This window comes from Siphateles boraxobius, unplaced genomic scaffold, assembly GCF_051911475.1.
Source record: "Siphateles boraxobius isolate OS27281-9 unplaced genomic scaffold, OSU_SipBor_1 16, whole genome shotgun sequence".
Taxonomy (NCBI): domain Eukaryota; kingdom Metazoa; phylum Chordata; class Actinopteri; order Cypriniformes; family Leuciscidae; genus Siphateles; species Siphateles boraxobius.
The window spans coordinates 6,402,500-6,419,133 of record NW_027508766.1 but is presented as its reverse complement, the minus strand read 5'-3'; the positions used below and the strand labels follow the sequence as shown (position 1 = coordinate 6,419,133).

Here is a 16,634-nt window from a genome sequence, read left to right as displayed (position 1 = left end):
AGGACAGTTAAAGGAGACTCTCTTCCACACACAGATGTAAACTGTGTCAGGCCATATCCCATTCAATGCGATTGCCAAGTATGTCAGTGATAAGTGAGGATCGACCTGTGGGACTTACTGTGACAGGACACAGTATGCCTACAACAAGAATAGAGATGACACCGCAATCAAATAAAAGACCTGTGGCAGAGCTCACTGCCTCTCTAAGCCAAACTCACGTGGCTCTGGAAGTGTTTGCAAACAGCTAAAAGAGGTCAAGCGCTGTGACTTCAACTTCTAAAAATAGACTAACACATGGCAAACTCCCCAGTAATGTGGTTTGCGATGATCAGATGCAACTGACCACATTTATGTGCTTAAACAAAAGAGGGCTCTGTGTGGTCTCTCTCTTGGTTGACCACCAACTGAGTGAAGTCAACACCAAATACAAGAGTTTCCTCAGCGTGCACTCAAACAGTACATGTCACGTGAGCTGTTAGTCAATATCAGGATATCTGCTGACCGGGTGTCACACAACCCTATAGGCTTATACACTATACAAATCAAAGTCTTTGTTATTTCATAAGTAGTTGTCGGTAAAATCCTCTCTGACATGCTAAGCATTCCAGCAGACAATGTTTGTAATTACTTTATGCATGTTGTACAACATTGCACACTTGAATATAGTGTGATACTCATTTCCATCGTCAGGGCCTAAGCTTTCAAAAACCTCTCTAGCATTTTTCCTTATGTCAAGAATTGGCAACAGGCTTGTCTGAAATACTTTGCAGGCTCCTTCTCTCACTGCCAATTGAGTTCTCACCACAACCACAATACATGCCTCTTCAGTTGAGAGAGTCTAGCAGTGAAACACAAGTAGAAAGTGGAGGTGGCTAGCCAAAACATCCCACACCGAACACAACCACACTGGAAGAAGGCAGGTGTCACTTTCAAATGCAACCACAGTGAGTAAATGCTGTTCCCTTTACTTTACCTTTGCAATACACCAGAAACAAACCACATTTTGCAAAGATGCGAGATTACACACAATGCACGGTGTGCACACAATAACCGAGTCACAAGAATGCTGGAGAAGCGACTGCGGGGAGGAACATCTAAAGTGTGGAATAAACCGACCATTCCGACACCGGCATCATTCATCAAGCCCGACACTGTTCTCGACGACGGGCGTAAACTGATTATCATGGATGTATCAGTGGTGGCCGGAAACAGAATGGAAGAGACATGAAGACTGAAGATTGAGAAGTATGGTTCCCCCCAAAATACATCAGCCATTTTAAAATGGGCCACTTCACCGAGGTCCATACAACACCTGCCAATAATAATATCTAGCTGGGGTCTGCTGTATGGCCCTTCCTGCAGAGGGATCCGTGCTATGGGAATGACAAGTAGAGATCTCATGGATATCTGTCTGTTGGTAATTATGGGGTCTCTGAAATGTTATGACTTGTATATGAGAGAGACATGAGGTAGTCCTTGTATTAATCTACTGTCTTATTAAAGTGATTGCCTTGTATCTGTTCCCCTTTGCGTCTGTGGGGACGCTTTGATAGCCGGATGTGTACCCTGGGCTTTCTTGAGTCGTACTGTGTGCGCTGTGTCGCTATTAGAGGACTCAATAACTACTGTCAATAGGCCAGTTTCACAGTGCATGCATAAGCAGCGTGTACTGTAAGCAAAGCTGCAATGCGACATTTCACAAATTGTCAATAGAGCTACATTTAGTTATTTTCCGGGTTACTACTTTCATTTGCAAAGGACATGATGAAATGTTTTTTAGGAGTGCATTATTGAGAACGTCCTGGTTGCGTATGCAACCCACCGTTCCCTGAAGGAGGGAACAGAAGACTTAGTCGACTCGACTGAAATTGGATCATGCCAGGGAGCCTATTGTCTTTGAGCATTATTGAACGAGCCAATGCACATTGGCGTGCGAGATCTGCATCTCACAATCCGCCCCGCGGCGCGGGTATAAATACGGAAGTATATGCAAGCACCATTTGCTTTTCGCTGAGGAGCCGAGTGTAACTCGGAGTCAGCGGTGGTCCAGCGGTAGAGGCAAGGGGACTACTTCCTCCATTCCCTCCTTCAGGGAACGGTGGGTTGCATATGCAACCAGGACGTTCCCTTTCAGTCGATAACGTCGGACGTAGTCGACTCGACTGAAATGGGATCACCCTTTGAAAACGCCACTAACGCTGCCACCTTACAGTGCCTAGACAAAAGCCACCTGAAGCCCCCGCAAATTTAAGGCGGGGAAGGACAGGGCTTAGCCCAGGGAAGTCACTGCTGTTCCTACAGGACCACTGGGAAAGCGTTCCCGTACATTGGAAGGAAGGGACGCTGCGGAAGCCACATCCTACCCAGAGGGAGGTAACGTGGGGAATACACATATGAACTGAGCGGATGAGCAGGCAGTATGACATATGGAATGTCACTGGGGTGGCTCCAGCCTAAGACTCACCGGACAGTGACGGCAGAGAGACCCTGCCGAGGGAAGACACGGGCTCGACTGTAGGGAGCCGTATCGTGGAAGAATACACATATGGGGTCGCCGTAGGGACCGCAACATATGGACCCAGCCTAACACAGGTTCCACACTGCTTACGAGTGGTAGGCCTAACACCAGAGGTTCCGCACGTCCGACGTCGGAGGGGTGTGGAGGAACTCAACAGGGTTCAGATTTAAGGAACTAAACTGGAGTAGAAAGGCACACGTATCCAGTCCATAGCAGGGGAATGGCGCAGCAAGCTGACACTTGAACCGGGCCCACGGTGAAACTGGCTTCATGAGAAGGCAGCCCACGGGAAGCAACGGTTCAAAAAGGTGTCGTCCAGCACCCAACTTTAGAATCTGTTTAGCAAAGCAATCGTCAACGCCCAGGCGGAGCCTTTACACTCATCATAGAGGAGCTCAACACCTAAGTGGACATGTTGCATCTCTGAATTTTTCACCGAAATGAAAGTTGGCACTAAGAGGCCAACTTTGCTTGGAAACAGCCTTCCCTCTCTGCTGAATTCCTAACAGATAAGAGCCGGTCTGAGGTCTATGGCTTGCGTTCTGTACACGTCTAACCACTATAAGCGAACGAACAGAGAAGCCAGGGCTGGATCTGCCTCCTCCGGGGCAGCACTTGCAGGCTCACTACCTGCTCCTATTACGGGAGAGGTAGGAACCTTGGGCACAATTCAAGCCGGGGCCTCAGCTTGTGAGAGTTAGCCGGCCTGAACTCCAGGCAACATATGTTGACCGAAAGCGAGCAAGTCCCTACCCTCTAGTAAAGACCATGCGAACAGGAGAGCTGATATAACAGAATTTTTAACTCACTGCCTTCAGTGGCTCAGGGGCGGTCTCTGCAGTGCAGTTGCACCAGAGATAAGGCCCAAGAGGATAAAGAGGAATGCAAGGATTTATATTACCTTGTTCCTCAGGAACCTGATGATCAGGACGTGCTTTTCCATGCTTCTGCATCACGATGAGCATTGTTTAACACCGAGGCAACATCATTTTCCGGGTGAAGGAAAACAGCCTACCTCAACCCATCTTGTAGGAAAGAGAGCACTTAAATGATCAAAAGCTTTCAGGATCTCCTCTGGAGAGAAGACGCACTCAACGACTAGGTTCCACTTCTAAAGGCATAAGCACGCTATGCTGATGATAACTACCACATGTAACTGTGATAGCCATCTGAACCTCCGCGTTCAGTGAACGCGGGTGTCATCGTGCCCGTCCCTGAAAATGTATTCAGGGAAAGTCAGGAAGGCTGAAGATGGGAACTAGGTCGAGTTGGGCCAATAAGGGGCAATTATGAAGACCTGTTCCCTCCTGACTTGGCACTGCTGCTCAGCACATGAGTGCGATGAATTCACTGGGCTACAGAACACTGCTGCTCATCACCTGAGGGCGATGAATTCACTGACTTGAGCAGGCGCCAGACAACCATGAGTCGCAGTCGCTTTTGGAAGGCTCACTGGGGATTATTTGGGCCCCTGGGGCAGCTGAGAGCCAGGGCACAACTGGAAGGGAGATGAAACCGGAGAGGCAACTGAGCGGCCCCGGAATGGTCATGACCCAGCTGGACCCCAGGGGATGGAGTCTCCACTTGCCCTGGCTATAAACTGTCGTGAGGCTCGTTGGCGGCACAATAGAGTAAAGCGGGAAGAGTGGAACAAAGCGTCCTCAGAAGCTTCTGACTCCAAGGAGGAGGTGATGGGTGAGTTGTGACATGCAAGTGAAGCTTGCGGCGTGGTTGCACTCGAAGGGAAAGACTCTGTACTGATACTTCAACCCTCACATGCAACACACAGGATGGCCTGCGGCGCGGAAGGTAGAGATCTGAAGCACATGTCTTTCAGGTCGGAGCTGCAGACCAATCTTGGGCCAAGATGGTCACGACCCACCACCTAGTAGCATGAAGAACAAGTTTACAACTGGCCTTCATACCGGCTGGAGGAGCGGCTATATCAAATCCTTCGCCAGCAGAATAAGATAAGCACGCACAAGTCAGGAGCAATGCTCAAAACTAGGTGAGATGAATATCACTGGATTTTCAGGAGCACATCTGCTCAACACCTAATGTGATGATAATCACTGACTTGACCGGGAAAGCCTAGCCTGAAGTGGGGCAGCAAAGTACAGAGAGTGGTGTTAGTGTGCTGTGCAACACTTACCTGTCTCCACTAGCAGCAGGGGGCGCGTGAGAAGGCGGGAGACCGGGTCCTCGAACGCACCAAGATGCCTGCTGGCGACCAAGGGGGAGCTGAGGGGTGTAAGGCTATACAGGGTCACACCCGCCAGACTGACCATCTTGGGACCCAGGAACAGATGAAATTGCTCTTCTTTGAAGTGTGGGTACTGCTTGCTCTGCTTTTTTTTTTTTTTTAGGGAGCCAACGGCGGAACAGACACACACACAAACAAAGACTCCACCTGGCCCTCACCCGGGGGGAGGGATTGATTGTTTTTGCCAACTCCAAAAGCATCCTCATCCATTCCTGGGTGGCCCGCTCCGAAATGCTTTCGCTGTCGCTTGCCACCTGCCTTGGCAGCATCTGGAGCGGGCTGGGCGTCTCTCCTACAACCGGCTCCATGCTGTGGCCTGGGTGGAGTCTGCTGCGGAGGCCCAGCGGGAGCGGCGGCCGGGGAATGCCCTCGGCGACGAGCAGGCACAGGAACTGCCACCGGCGGTGGGGTGGAGGCAGCAACGGGCCAGACCAGGAGCCGAACCTTGTCCGCAACCGCCATATTAACCTGGCTAAGCCAACAATGGCGTTCCTGCACCACTAAGGTGGACATCGCCAGACCGATCGCACACGCCCTGACACTCATGCCCCAGAGGGCGAGGTCGGATGCAGTGCGGTGCTCACCTATGAGCGCACGGTCTGGGCTACCCTTGTGCATGCCATGGGTACCCTGGCCTCCATGGCACGCAAAAAGGAAGCAGCTTGCCAAGAGGATTTGTAAACTCTGCACGTCGGAACGGACGAGAATTCACAGGCCTCAGGGGGGAACGAGGATCCCCCCAAAAGGCAGCGGCCGCCAGACACATGTCATGACAGACTGCTCCAATGGAAGGACACCTCGCAACCCTTCACCGTTCCTCCATCAAGGGTAGTGAGGGGGAAAAGCTATACAGGCAGTTTCTAGCAGAGAAAGGTGCCGTTCACCACCTGATAAGCTCTCCATGCATTTCGGAAAAGAAAAGCACTGGGTCGCGAGCTGAGAACCAGCGCGGCCCGCCCCGAGAAACTAATCCTCCAACCTAGACTGAACGGGACACGGTGGAGTTTCCACTCGAGCCCGGCAGCCTCGGCGGCCCATTTCAGAATAGCTGACATTTCTGGATCTGGCTCAGACAATGTTACACTCCCAGAGGGAGATAACACAGCCGAGTCGTCATTTCCAGAGGCCAGCTCACCCTCCGATGCTGCTACCGACATCTTATCCTCTGGGGGAACCTCCATTGAAACAGCTGATCGGTCCATTACAGAGGGACCAGCCTGCCCAACAGGAATTCCATCAGCTGCGGTGTGATGGAGGAGTGAGGAGCCCACAGGGAATGGTTACCGGGCGAGACATCCATCACTATCCTCCGAGTCTCGATCTCAACACCGCGACAGTCATATTCCCGCAATGAGAACATGAGCTTTCCACAAAATCCGCCTCAGCATGCTGAACATAAAAATCCATATGCATACATATTTATATACACATAAACATACAGCCCAAACACGTGATGCAACAATTGTAGAAGTAGAATGAAACCGTAATAATGTTAATTTTGGTGAATTTTTAAAAAACCTTTTAATTTGAAAAAGATTTGTTTTTGGCATTTTTGCATTTATTGTGATGGGACAGAATAGACTCGACAGGAGAGAGAGCCCAGGGCTCGAATTTGGGTTGCCCGAAGCACAACCATGCTATATGTCGGAGCGCTGCTAACGAGGCTATCGGCTCCGACAAATTTTGAGAATTTTAACATATTTATTTAAATTTGAATTTATTTCATTTAATTTAAAATTTACAGCAGACACAATAGCACTCCCTTGCGGCCCCTTGTGCTTTGAGGCAACATGCTGTATATGCATATAAGAACATCAAAATAAATGTGATCTCCATTTAATTTTCCTTAATTTTCCAATTATGAGTCACATTTATCACCCAGTGATATAATCTGTAGATAGCAGCAGGCGTTTGTTTGGTTTCTTGAATTGCATCACAGACAACAGCTTCTGTGCCAGCTAAAAGGTGTCAAATGCAAGATTAACGAAAACTGTTTGCATAATAGTACTGAACTGCTCCGAGACATGAAGGTTGAGAATCCAAATGCAGTTTTTAATGGGAAAATCCGCGATCATAAACTGTATAACAGGCAGTGGTCAAAAGCACAGGGTAATCAGTCCAAACAACGACAAACAAGGAGGGTGAGACATGAATGGGAAAACCAGGACACAGGCAGATAACAAAAACCAGGAACATGTAAAACAGTGAAAACGCTCAGAAATGCAGTGTTACACATACAAGACTTTGCAAATAATGAATGAGAATACATGGTTTAAATAGGCTGAGACTAACAAGGTAATGAGACACAGGTGGATGCAATCAGTGATGATGAGTCTGGGTAATGTATTATGGGAAAAGTAGTTTGTGAGGGAATGACAATAGTCTGATGTGGAGTGCCCTCTGGTGGCTCTCAAGGGCACTCCAGCTAATGAGCGTTACATAGCCCCCCCTCAAAGGACCGGCTTCCAGACAATCCAAAGTTGTCCAGGAGAGAGGTGGAGGCGTAGAGGCTGCCATCTTGTCAAAAGACACAGGCGTAGGGGCGGCAATCTTGTCCGAAGACACAGGCGTGGTGGCGGCCATCTTGTCCAAAGACACAGGCTTGGCGGTGGCCATGATGGGACGAGAGTCTGGAAGGACGGCGGCCATCTTGGCCAAGGATTCAAGGGCTGGAGCCAAAAGAAAGTTTAGAGGAAGAGTCCTCAACCTCCTCAAAAGTGAAGGAGGAACCAGCCAACATCAGAGCATAATCCAGAAAGTCACTGAACGACCCTCGAGGAGCATCGTGGATTAACTTGGCCTTGAGCGGATGGTTAAACCCGTAACAGAAAAGGTCTATGAGAGCACAATCTGGCAGTTCAGAAACATTTGCAATGATCAGGAAAATATGAATGTGCTCTTCGAGGGTGCGGTTACCCTTAGCGCATGCGGACTAACTCAACTGCTGGATCCATATTTGGCAAAGTCTTCTGTTAAGTACTGTTCTGAGACACAAAGGTTGAGGATCCAAATACAGTTTAATTGAGTAATCCAGAATCGTAATCAAACACAGGCAAAGTCTTGTATGTTGTTACACTGAATCTCTGAGCATTCTCCCGGGTTTAATTGTCTTTTGGTTCTTGGATTTTTGCCTGTCTCTTGGATTCCCTTTTTGCCTCTGACCCCTGCCTATTTGTTTGTTTGTTTGGACTGCCTTCCTGTGCTTGACCCTTTGCCTGTGTTTGATTACGATTCTGGATTACTCAAATAAACTGCATTTGGATCCTCAACCTTTGCGTCTCAGAGCAGTACTTAACAATAATCAAGAATAAACAAAAAAGCTAAAAAAATGAATCAGTTGGGCTGACAATGCCCTGTCTTTCCTTCACATTTAACAATAGAAACTTTAAAAAAGCACATATTTTTTCTTTAATTTTTATACCTCAGCACAGTTGAATAATACATTCCAAATGTTTACATTATGACTGGTTTAAAGGGATTTTAGGGAAATTATCAATATGATTTAAGATTGTATAAGTAGGCAGCTTTCAGGAGAATAAAAAAAGCAGGTACCATCCACAATTTATTTAGTTTAATAAGCAAAAATTTAATAAAATTAATCCATGAAATGAATGTGAGACTAGTGGGTTTTAACATCACTTTGTTTTAAACCACTGCTGACACATTTAAAAAGAAATCTATTATTTATTTTCATCTTATTTATTAATTATGTTAATAATTTATCAGTGATTGAAATTCCAAAAATATATTAAAATATTCCAAATATTCAGCCTAGCATGTTGAACTTAAATGTGAAGTCAAAGTTTAAATTCTGGCAACCTGTAAAAATGTGTACACGTGGTATGTACATAGATTGATAATTTCCTGTCTCGGATGCATAACTCCAGGACCAAACTGTCATACTTATGTCCATGTCTAGATTTAATACATACTTGGAAAACTTCAAGTGCCTTCTGCAGCAAACTTCCTCCCGAGGAGAACAAACTCTACCAGGTTTTCTCAGTGTGTGGAAAAAGACTATTAGTCAGCCAGCCAACGTCACAGCATGTTTACACCATCAGCTCTGGTTCTGTGATGCAGTAGGGAGGGGGAGCTCCACACAACATCCTATCCCAGCCCTGGTCAGTCATCTTCCAAAACTGACCATAAACATCAGCTCTTATTACATGGCAACAGGACGCTTTCCAAAAACCACGCTTCCCATTGCTCAGTCCAAACACTTCAGAGAGTGTGTACAAACAGAGGCCAGCAACCCTCAACAGCAGCGAATCACAGAGAAGATGGTCGGCACTTAACATAGAGCTATATTTGGTGTGGAAAGTTACCATACCTCCGACACAGAGCGGGCAGCTGGTGAATCCTGGTGGTTGGCCAGAATGAGGAAAGGAAGGGTGCACAGCTGAGGATGCTGCATGGCCAAGTGGAGCTCAAACCGGGAAGCCTCCAACTCTTCATCTGATGCAGCACTATTGAGGACAAATACTACACCTTGGGAACCTTGATAATATCGGCTCCAGTATTTCTTGATGGTCTCAGCTCCTAAAAAATGGGAAATAGTAATAATGTACCATGTGACCCTCTGTTCATATACAATGATAAGTAAGCAAAAATCAGAAGTTAAATATTGGCTCCCTTTCAATTTATGAGTGTAATTTTGAACTGAATTAGCTACGCCCTACAGGAAGATGAACTGAAATTTAAATTCAAAATGACAGGAAGAAGAATATACAGAATTGTAAATGAAAAGAAAAAAAACACAGATAATGCATTCTGTGAAAAACTTTTTTTCCACTGTCGTCCACAAAAGTTAACTTAAAAAATATGAAGAAATGCCTAAAGTTAATAAAAATAATTAAAGGTGGTATCCATCCATTCAACATCCATTATTCAAGGAGTTTAAGCCGTTTTCCCATTATTTGCAAACATGTTAATAGTTTGCATTGAAAAACTTTGATTTTCTAGCTTAAAAAGTTATTCATTTTTATTTAACTTCCTTGCATTCTAATTGCAATAGTGTATCCTGTTTGCTACCTGAATTCAAATTCAATTCAAACTGAGGAATTGAATTGGAATTTTAATTTTGAAGGCTACACAATCCTGGTTTAAAGCCATTACAAGTCTTTCATTTCTGATGCTAGTAGGTTCACATTCATAGATTTGGTCTTGCACAAATCTGAAATAATCATGGGGATTTACATGGTGGTCTTACTGAACAGATAATGTAATAAAATATTCCTCATCCTCTTTCCTTATAGCAACAGTCTATGACATAAATCACATTATGCTGTTACAGTGCTCCTCTTAATTTCGAAAGTTTTAAAATCTTTCAAAACGAATCCCTTATGCTTAGAATACTAAATTTGGTCTGATTGCGATCAAGATGGCGCCGAGGATGGCTGCCTCGGTGTGGAGCTCTCCAGCTATTGTGTTGTTTTTGTTTGTTTGTTCTGCGTTTAGTCATTCTTTTCCTATCAGTTTCACCAAAGACGAACTACTGGACATTAGGAAACGCACACCAGATAACTTTTCTACAGTTTTTGATTATTCGGACGTCTTGCAGGACATTCTCGTTGGAAGGGCAGCGTTGTTGTTCAAACACGCGGTCAGACGCAAGCGCAGGAAGCGAGCCGGCGCGCTGGTTAAACTCCGCGAGCGCGGCCTCCACACTGCACTTCCCAGTATTCATCTTGCGAATCTCCGATCCCTTCCTAACAAAACGGACAAACTTCTTCTCCTCACCCGCACTAACAAGGATTTTTTAAACTCTGCTGCTCTGTGCTTCACTGAAACCTGGCTGAGTGAAGCCATACCGGACAACGCAATACATCTGCCGGGCTTCCAGCTGTTCCGAGCGGATCGCATCGCGGAGCTAACGGGGAAAACAAGAGGTGGTGGATTGTGTTTCTACATTAACGAAAGTTGCTGTTCAGATGTAACAACACTGAAGATATGCTCTCCTAATTTAGAGGCACATTTCATAAACTGCAAACCCTTCTACTCGCCTCAGGAGTTTTCCTCTTTCAATCTCGTGAATGTATACATCCCTACAGACGAGTGTGTGAGCGCGGCGCTACAACAGCTGGCTGAACAAATAGCTGAAACAGAACAAAGGTATCCTGACTCTCTTTTAATCATTCTTGGGGATTTTAACAAAGCAAATCTTTCCCGTCAACTACCAAAATACAGACAGCATGTTACATGTCCCACCAGAGACAGTAATATACTGCACCACTGTTACACCACAATAAAAAATGCATATCAGTCCGTCACACGGGCAGCTTTGGGGCTCTCTGATCACTGTTTGGTTCATCTCATACAGACCTACAGGCAGAAACTGAAATCAGCTAAACCTGTAATAAGGACTGTAAAAAGATGGACTAATGAAGCAGAGCAGAATCTACAGGCCTGCTTTGATTGCACTGATTGGACTGTTTTTGAAGCTGCTACCAACGATCTGGATGAGCTCACAGATACTGTAACATCATATATAAGTTTCTGTGAGGATACATGCATTCCTACCAGGACATTCTTATCATTTACTAATGATAAACCATGGTTTACTGGGAAACTAAAACACCTTCGTCATGCCAAAGAGGATGCCTGGGGATAAAATCTTGTATAACCAGGCCAGAAACAGACTGACAAAGGAGATCAGAGTTGCTAAAAGAAGCTACTCTGAAAAACTGAATAAACAGTTTTCATCCAACGACCCATCATCAGCCTGGACTGGCCTGAGGAACATCACCAACTACAAGTCACCATCCCCCCGATCTGTGGACAATCAACACCTGGCTGATGATTTAAACTCATTTTATTGCAGGTTTGAAAAGCCCTCATTCACACCACACACCCGGTCTGATCTGCACTTCACACATTCACCATCACCTCCTGCACCCCCATTACTCCCCCCTCCTGCCATCCAACCTGAGCTTAAGGTCTGTGTGGAGGACGTGAGCCGAGTCTTCAAAAAACAGAAGACTAGGAAAGCCTCAGGCCCAGACGGCATCTCATCTGCTTGTTTAAAAGCCTGCGCTGAACAACTGGCCCCGGTCTTCACGCAGATCTTCAATAGATCATTGGAGCAGTGTGAAGTTCCCTGCTGCTTCAAACGCTCCACTATCATTCCTGTCCCAAAAAAACCCCAAATCACTGGACTTAATGACTACAGACCTGTCGCTCTCACGTCTGTGGTCATGAGGTCGTTTGAAAGACTGGTGCTGGCCCACCTGAAGGACATCACTGGACCCCTGCTGGATCCCTTTCAGTTTGCTTACAGAGCAAACAGGTCTGTGGATGATGCAGTCAACATGGGACTGCATTATATCCTGCAACATCTCGACAGACCAGGGACTTATGCAAGGATCCTCTTTGTGGACTTCAGTTCGGCCTTCAATACCATCATGCCTGCTCTTCTCACAGCCAAACTGACCCAGCTCTCCATACCATCCTCGATCTGTCAGTGGATCTCCAGCTTCCTGACGGACCGGCAGCAGCGAGTGAGACTAGGGAAACACACATCCAGGACTCTCACCACCAGCACTGGCGCCCCCCAAGGGTGCGTTCTCTCCCCACTGCTCTTCTCCCTGTACACTAATGACTGCACTTCTAAAGACCCCACTGTCAAGCTCCTGAAATTTGCAGACGACACCACTGTCATCGGTCTCATCCAAAACGGTGACGAGTCTGCTTACAGACTGGAGGTTGAACAGCTGGCTGTCTGGTGCAGTTATAACAACCTTGAGCTGAACACGCTCAAAACAGTGGAGATGATCGTGGACTTCAGGAGGAACAGCCCAACACTCCCCCACTCACCATCATGAACAGCACTGTGGAAGCAGTGGAGTCATTCAGGTTCCTGGGCACTTCCGTCTCTCAGGACCTGAAGTGGGACAATCACATTGACTCCACTGTGAAAAAGGCCCAGCAGAGACTGTACTTCCTTCGCCAGCTGAGGAAGTTCAACTTGCCACAGGAGCTGCTGATTCAGTTCTACTCAGCCGTCATTGAGTCTGTTTTATGCACTTCCATCACTGTCTGGTTTGGTTCAGCTACCAAATCAGAGATCAGGAGACTACAACGGACAGTCCGGACCGCGGAGAGGATCATTGGTGCCCCCCTGCCATCCCTCCAGGACCTGTACTCTTCCAGAGTGAGGAAGAGAGCGGGTAAAATCATCACAGACTCCACTCACCCTGCACGCCTCCTGTTTGAACTGTTACCGTCAAGACGGCGACTCAGATCACTGGCCACTAGAACATCTCGGCACAGGAACAGTTTCTTCCCACAGGCCATTTCCCTTCTGAACAGTTAACATATCTCCCAAGGCATATGCCTGTAAGTGCAATACTCCCACTGTTTAGTGCAATATCTAAAAAATTCAGGTGATATTTATATTTATTTATATTTATTCATACTATTCAAAATACTGTAAATATGTTCATAATCTGTAAATGTTTATTCTGACAAAACCCAGTACCAAAAGCTTCAGTACCAAAGAAAATTCCTTGGCAATAAAGCTCTTTCTGATTCTGATTCTGATTGAAGCCAAAATAAATATGAAAGGGGAAAAAAAGGATATAAATCATCAAGCATAATTCTGTCACAATAATCATCAGACCAAAAGTCAAGTCATGTAACTGTAAACAAATCTGGTGAGATCTTGACACAAGTTTGTAGAAAAAAAAGTGTTTTTGAAGTCTCAAAACAACATTGTTTAGTGGAAACTGCAAGAAATAAAGCGCAGTCATCAGAAAATAGGCGTTTTGTTTGACTTCCAATAGTGTAAAATAACAGCACACAAATCTCCTGGGGAGATGTGAAATTACAGTATGGTCATTTGCTCAGTGTTTTCTAACAGTTCAGTTCAAATATCTCAATGATTTGATTCTGCCATCTCTAGCGTCTGTGCAACAAGATTCTAGTAATTCAGCAACCGCTTTTAGAGTTTGAGTTGAACTTTGTCCATTCTGTTTGTCACAAAGTGGAAATTTGTCTTTGACACTGGTGACAGAGACATTCACATTATGCTTAAAAACACATGCCACATTAACAACGTAAACACAGAATTCACAAAATTATACTATTAAACACTAATTAAATTAAACTACAATTAAACACATACTACAATTAAAATATGTGCAAATTAATACAGTACAGATGTAGTACAGATGTAGATAATGAAATGAGAAAATGTATTTCCATTATATAATAAGGGATTTAATGATTACATATAATTAATTGTCAAGACAAATCGGTGTCATCACATGTATGACAAATATGTACAAACCGGGTTGTATTATCACAGAAATGTCTGCTTAATTTACCTACAACTATTTCAAAGAGACTGAATAGAGTTAGAAATAAACAGTCAGTCTATCCTCAGAAAGACAAGGTTCTGCAGCAAGTTTCTTTTTAGGAACTTTAGGTACTTTTTAGGAACTATAAAATGTATCTGGGTTTCTCTTGGTTGCCAGCTCAAATGTTTTGCTGGTTTAGAGTCCACATGGTTCTTTTTTTAGTGCTATAAACTGATGTGCATATCTTTACTATGCCACATTAGCTGTTTTTATTACACAACTCTCTGGAACACTTGATTCTGATTTTGAAATTCTGCAGTCAAATGCTTATGTAGAATGGCTGCTAAACTGTATATTTGATCGTTGTCGGACAACTGATTCCCACAGCTGTACATTTCAGCGCTCCACTGCCTAATTTTTCCACATCACAAAATAATTTCAACTCAAATGTCAATTCATTTATTTATTTGTCAAATAGCCATGTAATAAGCTGGATAATGTATAAACAGACAATCGTTATGGCAAAACCCTATCAGGGCTTATTGTGCAATAATGATCCTCTTACTGTAGGTTACGCCTTAGGTGGAAGTTTGCTGTAAATGAGCCCTACATGCTCACATGGTGACTAATGTCAACTCATGTCAACTAATCGTCATCTAAACCTCATTAGTTTGAGAGCATAAATCTTTTTTTTGAAATAAATTAATTTTATTCAGCAGGGATGCATAAAATTTATCAAAAGGGACAGTAAAATATTTATAATATTAATTTCTATTTCAAGCAAATGCTTTTCTTTTGAGCTTTCTATTCATCAAAGAATCCTGAAAAACATAATATATTTCAACAGAAATTTCAAGCATCACAATAGACCTTATTCAGGTAATGACAGTTATGAAAGCAAGGCTGTGACGGATAGACTTACCGTGTTTTCAAAGGCATCCGCTGTAAAAATTCCTAGATTACTCATAGATTGTCTACTGAAATCTCTCAGAAAGATATTTTGAAGTGTTTCGTCAGCAGAACAATTCAAAAACATATTAAATTACAACAGTACAACCCACTGAATGGATGTCTTTCCCTTACAGCTTCGCTTTATTCCAATTAATAATCAAAGATTGTGCTGCTGTCAATACGTTCTATTCTTTTCAACATTGATAATAATAAGAAATGGTTCTTTAGCAGCAAATCAGTATATTAGAATTTTTTCTGAAGCATCAAGTGACCACGAAGACTGGAGTATTGGCTCACAGGAAAAAATTAGATTTAAAAATATAATGGTTTTCTACTTGAATATATTACAAGTGTTATATTACCAAGAAGAAAGACTTTTTTTTTTTAAATTAAAAAATCGTACTGATCCCAAACTTTTGAACAATAGTGTACGTCAAGTACATACTGTAAGAACTTCATTTCAGACTTTACTGTTTCCCAAAACACACTTGGAATAACAGCAACAAAGTACACACAAGCTGACTGCATATGTGAAAAAAGTAAGTAAGTAGAAGTGTTTGCTAAATATAATCTCAGGCAGCATCTGATGACTTTTCGTTTTTTCAGCACTGATTTTGGGGCAAATCAGTCAAATTATTCTAAATGGATTTAAACATGAAGAAATGTTAAACAAAGCTCTACACTACACTTGTTTACCCAAAGCTTATTATTTTGTCCTTTTTTTGTTGGTCAAAAGGTGAATTTTTGAACACTGTCTTGGTCACTCTTATAATGAGAGTAATTGAGGACATGGCCTGTCAAGATTAAGTTACTGCTAGGTGAAATCATGGTCAAATTAGACAAATTCTCGATAAACAAAATGATCTGGAAATATGTACATTCTGAGGAGTTTTCTGTGGAGTTGAGCGGTGAATAGGCCTGGTCATCTGTTTGGATCTGTGTACATGTCCCATACCCATCTATCATCATACTGACATCTTCTGCCACCTATTGGTCAATGGCCCTGTCAGAAAGTCAAATGTAAATTTGATGGGAAAACATACTCAGAAAACCAGAGTCATTGATGTTTCTGTAAGCATCTCAAAACATAATTCAAAACATATTCTGGTTTCTTCAGAAAGAATAAAGGAGTACCCGCTGTACATATGATGTTGCAGGGCACCATTATGTAAGACATATGTGAGACTAAAAATGAAATTTAGCAAAAGCAATCTACTTCTCCTAGGACCTGTTATCCTGACCTGCCAAACAAGATGTAGATATGTTGAAACAGTCTGTCTTGGCTGCTCGTCTGTCCTCATCTCCATGGTATAGTGGATCACATCAGAAAGCTTGAGTTTTGAAATGCCTTTCCACAGCTCAGATCCAGGTTATAGTATTTAGCTCGAAACCATCTAACCACAGGGCAGCAGACAGTACAAACAACTAAGCATAACAGAGTCTTAGGCATCATGTGTATCTACCAACCTAGAAAACGTGAAAAGTGACAACCCAGTAACTTTGTTTTGGTAAACCTTTCTCAGTAAGCATGTCAAAAAATAAGCCAAGCAGATTTCGCTCCCCTTCTGACGTTGGAAGGGGATCTTATAATATTATTAAGATTAAA

The 16,634-nt window shown here is 44.0% G+C and overlaps 1 protein-coding gene across 3 annotated transcripts in view; it reads right to left on the bottom strand.

Moving 5' to 3' along the window:
* The window catches only part of arl15a (ADP-ribosylation factor-like 15a), a 286,129-nt gene that overhangs the window by 134,938 nt on the left and 134,557 nt on the right, over window positions 1–16,634 (bottom strand). For all 3 annotated transcript variants that reach the window (XM_077231357.1, XM_077231358.1, XM_077231359.1), the window contains exon 4: window positions 9,112–9,320. In XM_077231357.1, the coding sequence (XP_077087472.1) occupies window positions 9,112–9,320 (209 nt within the window). The remainder of the gene's footprint in view (window positions 1–9,111; window positions 9,321–16,634) is intronic.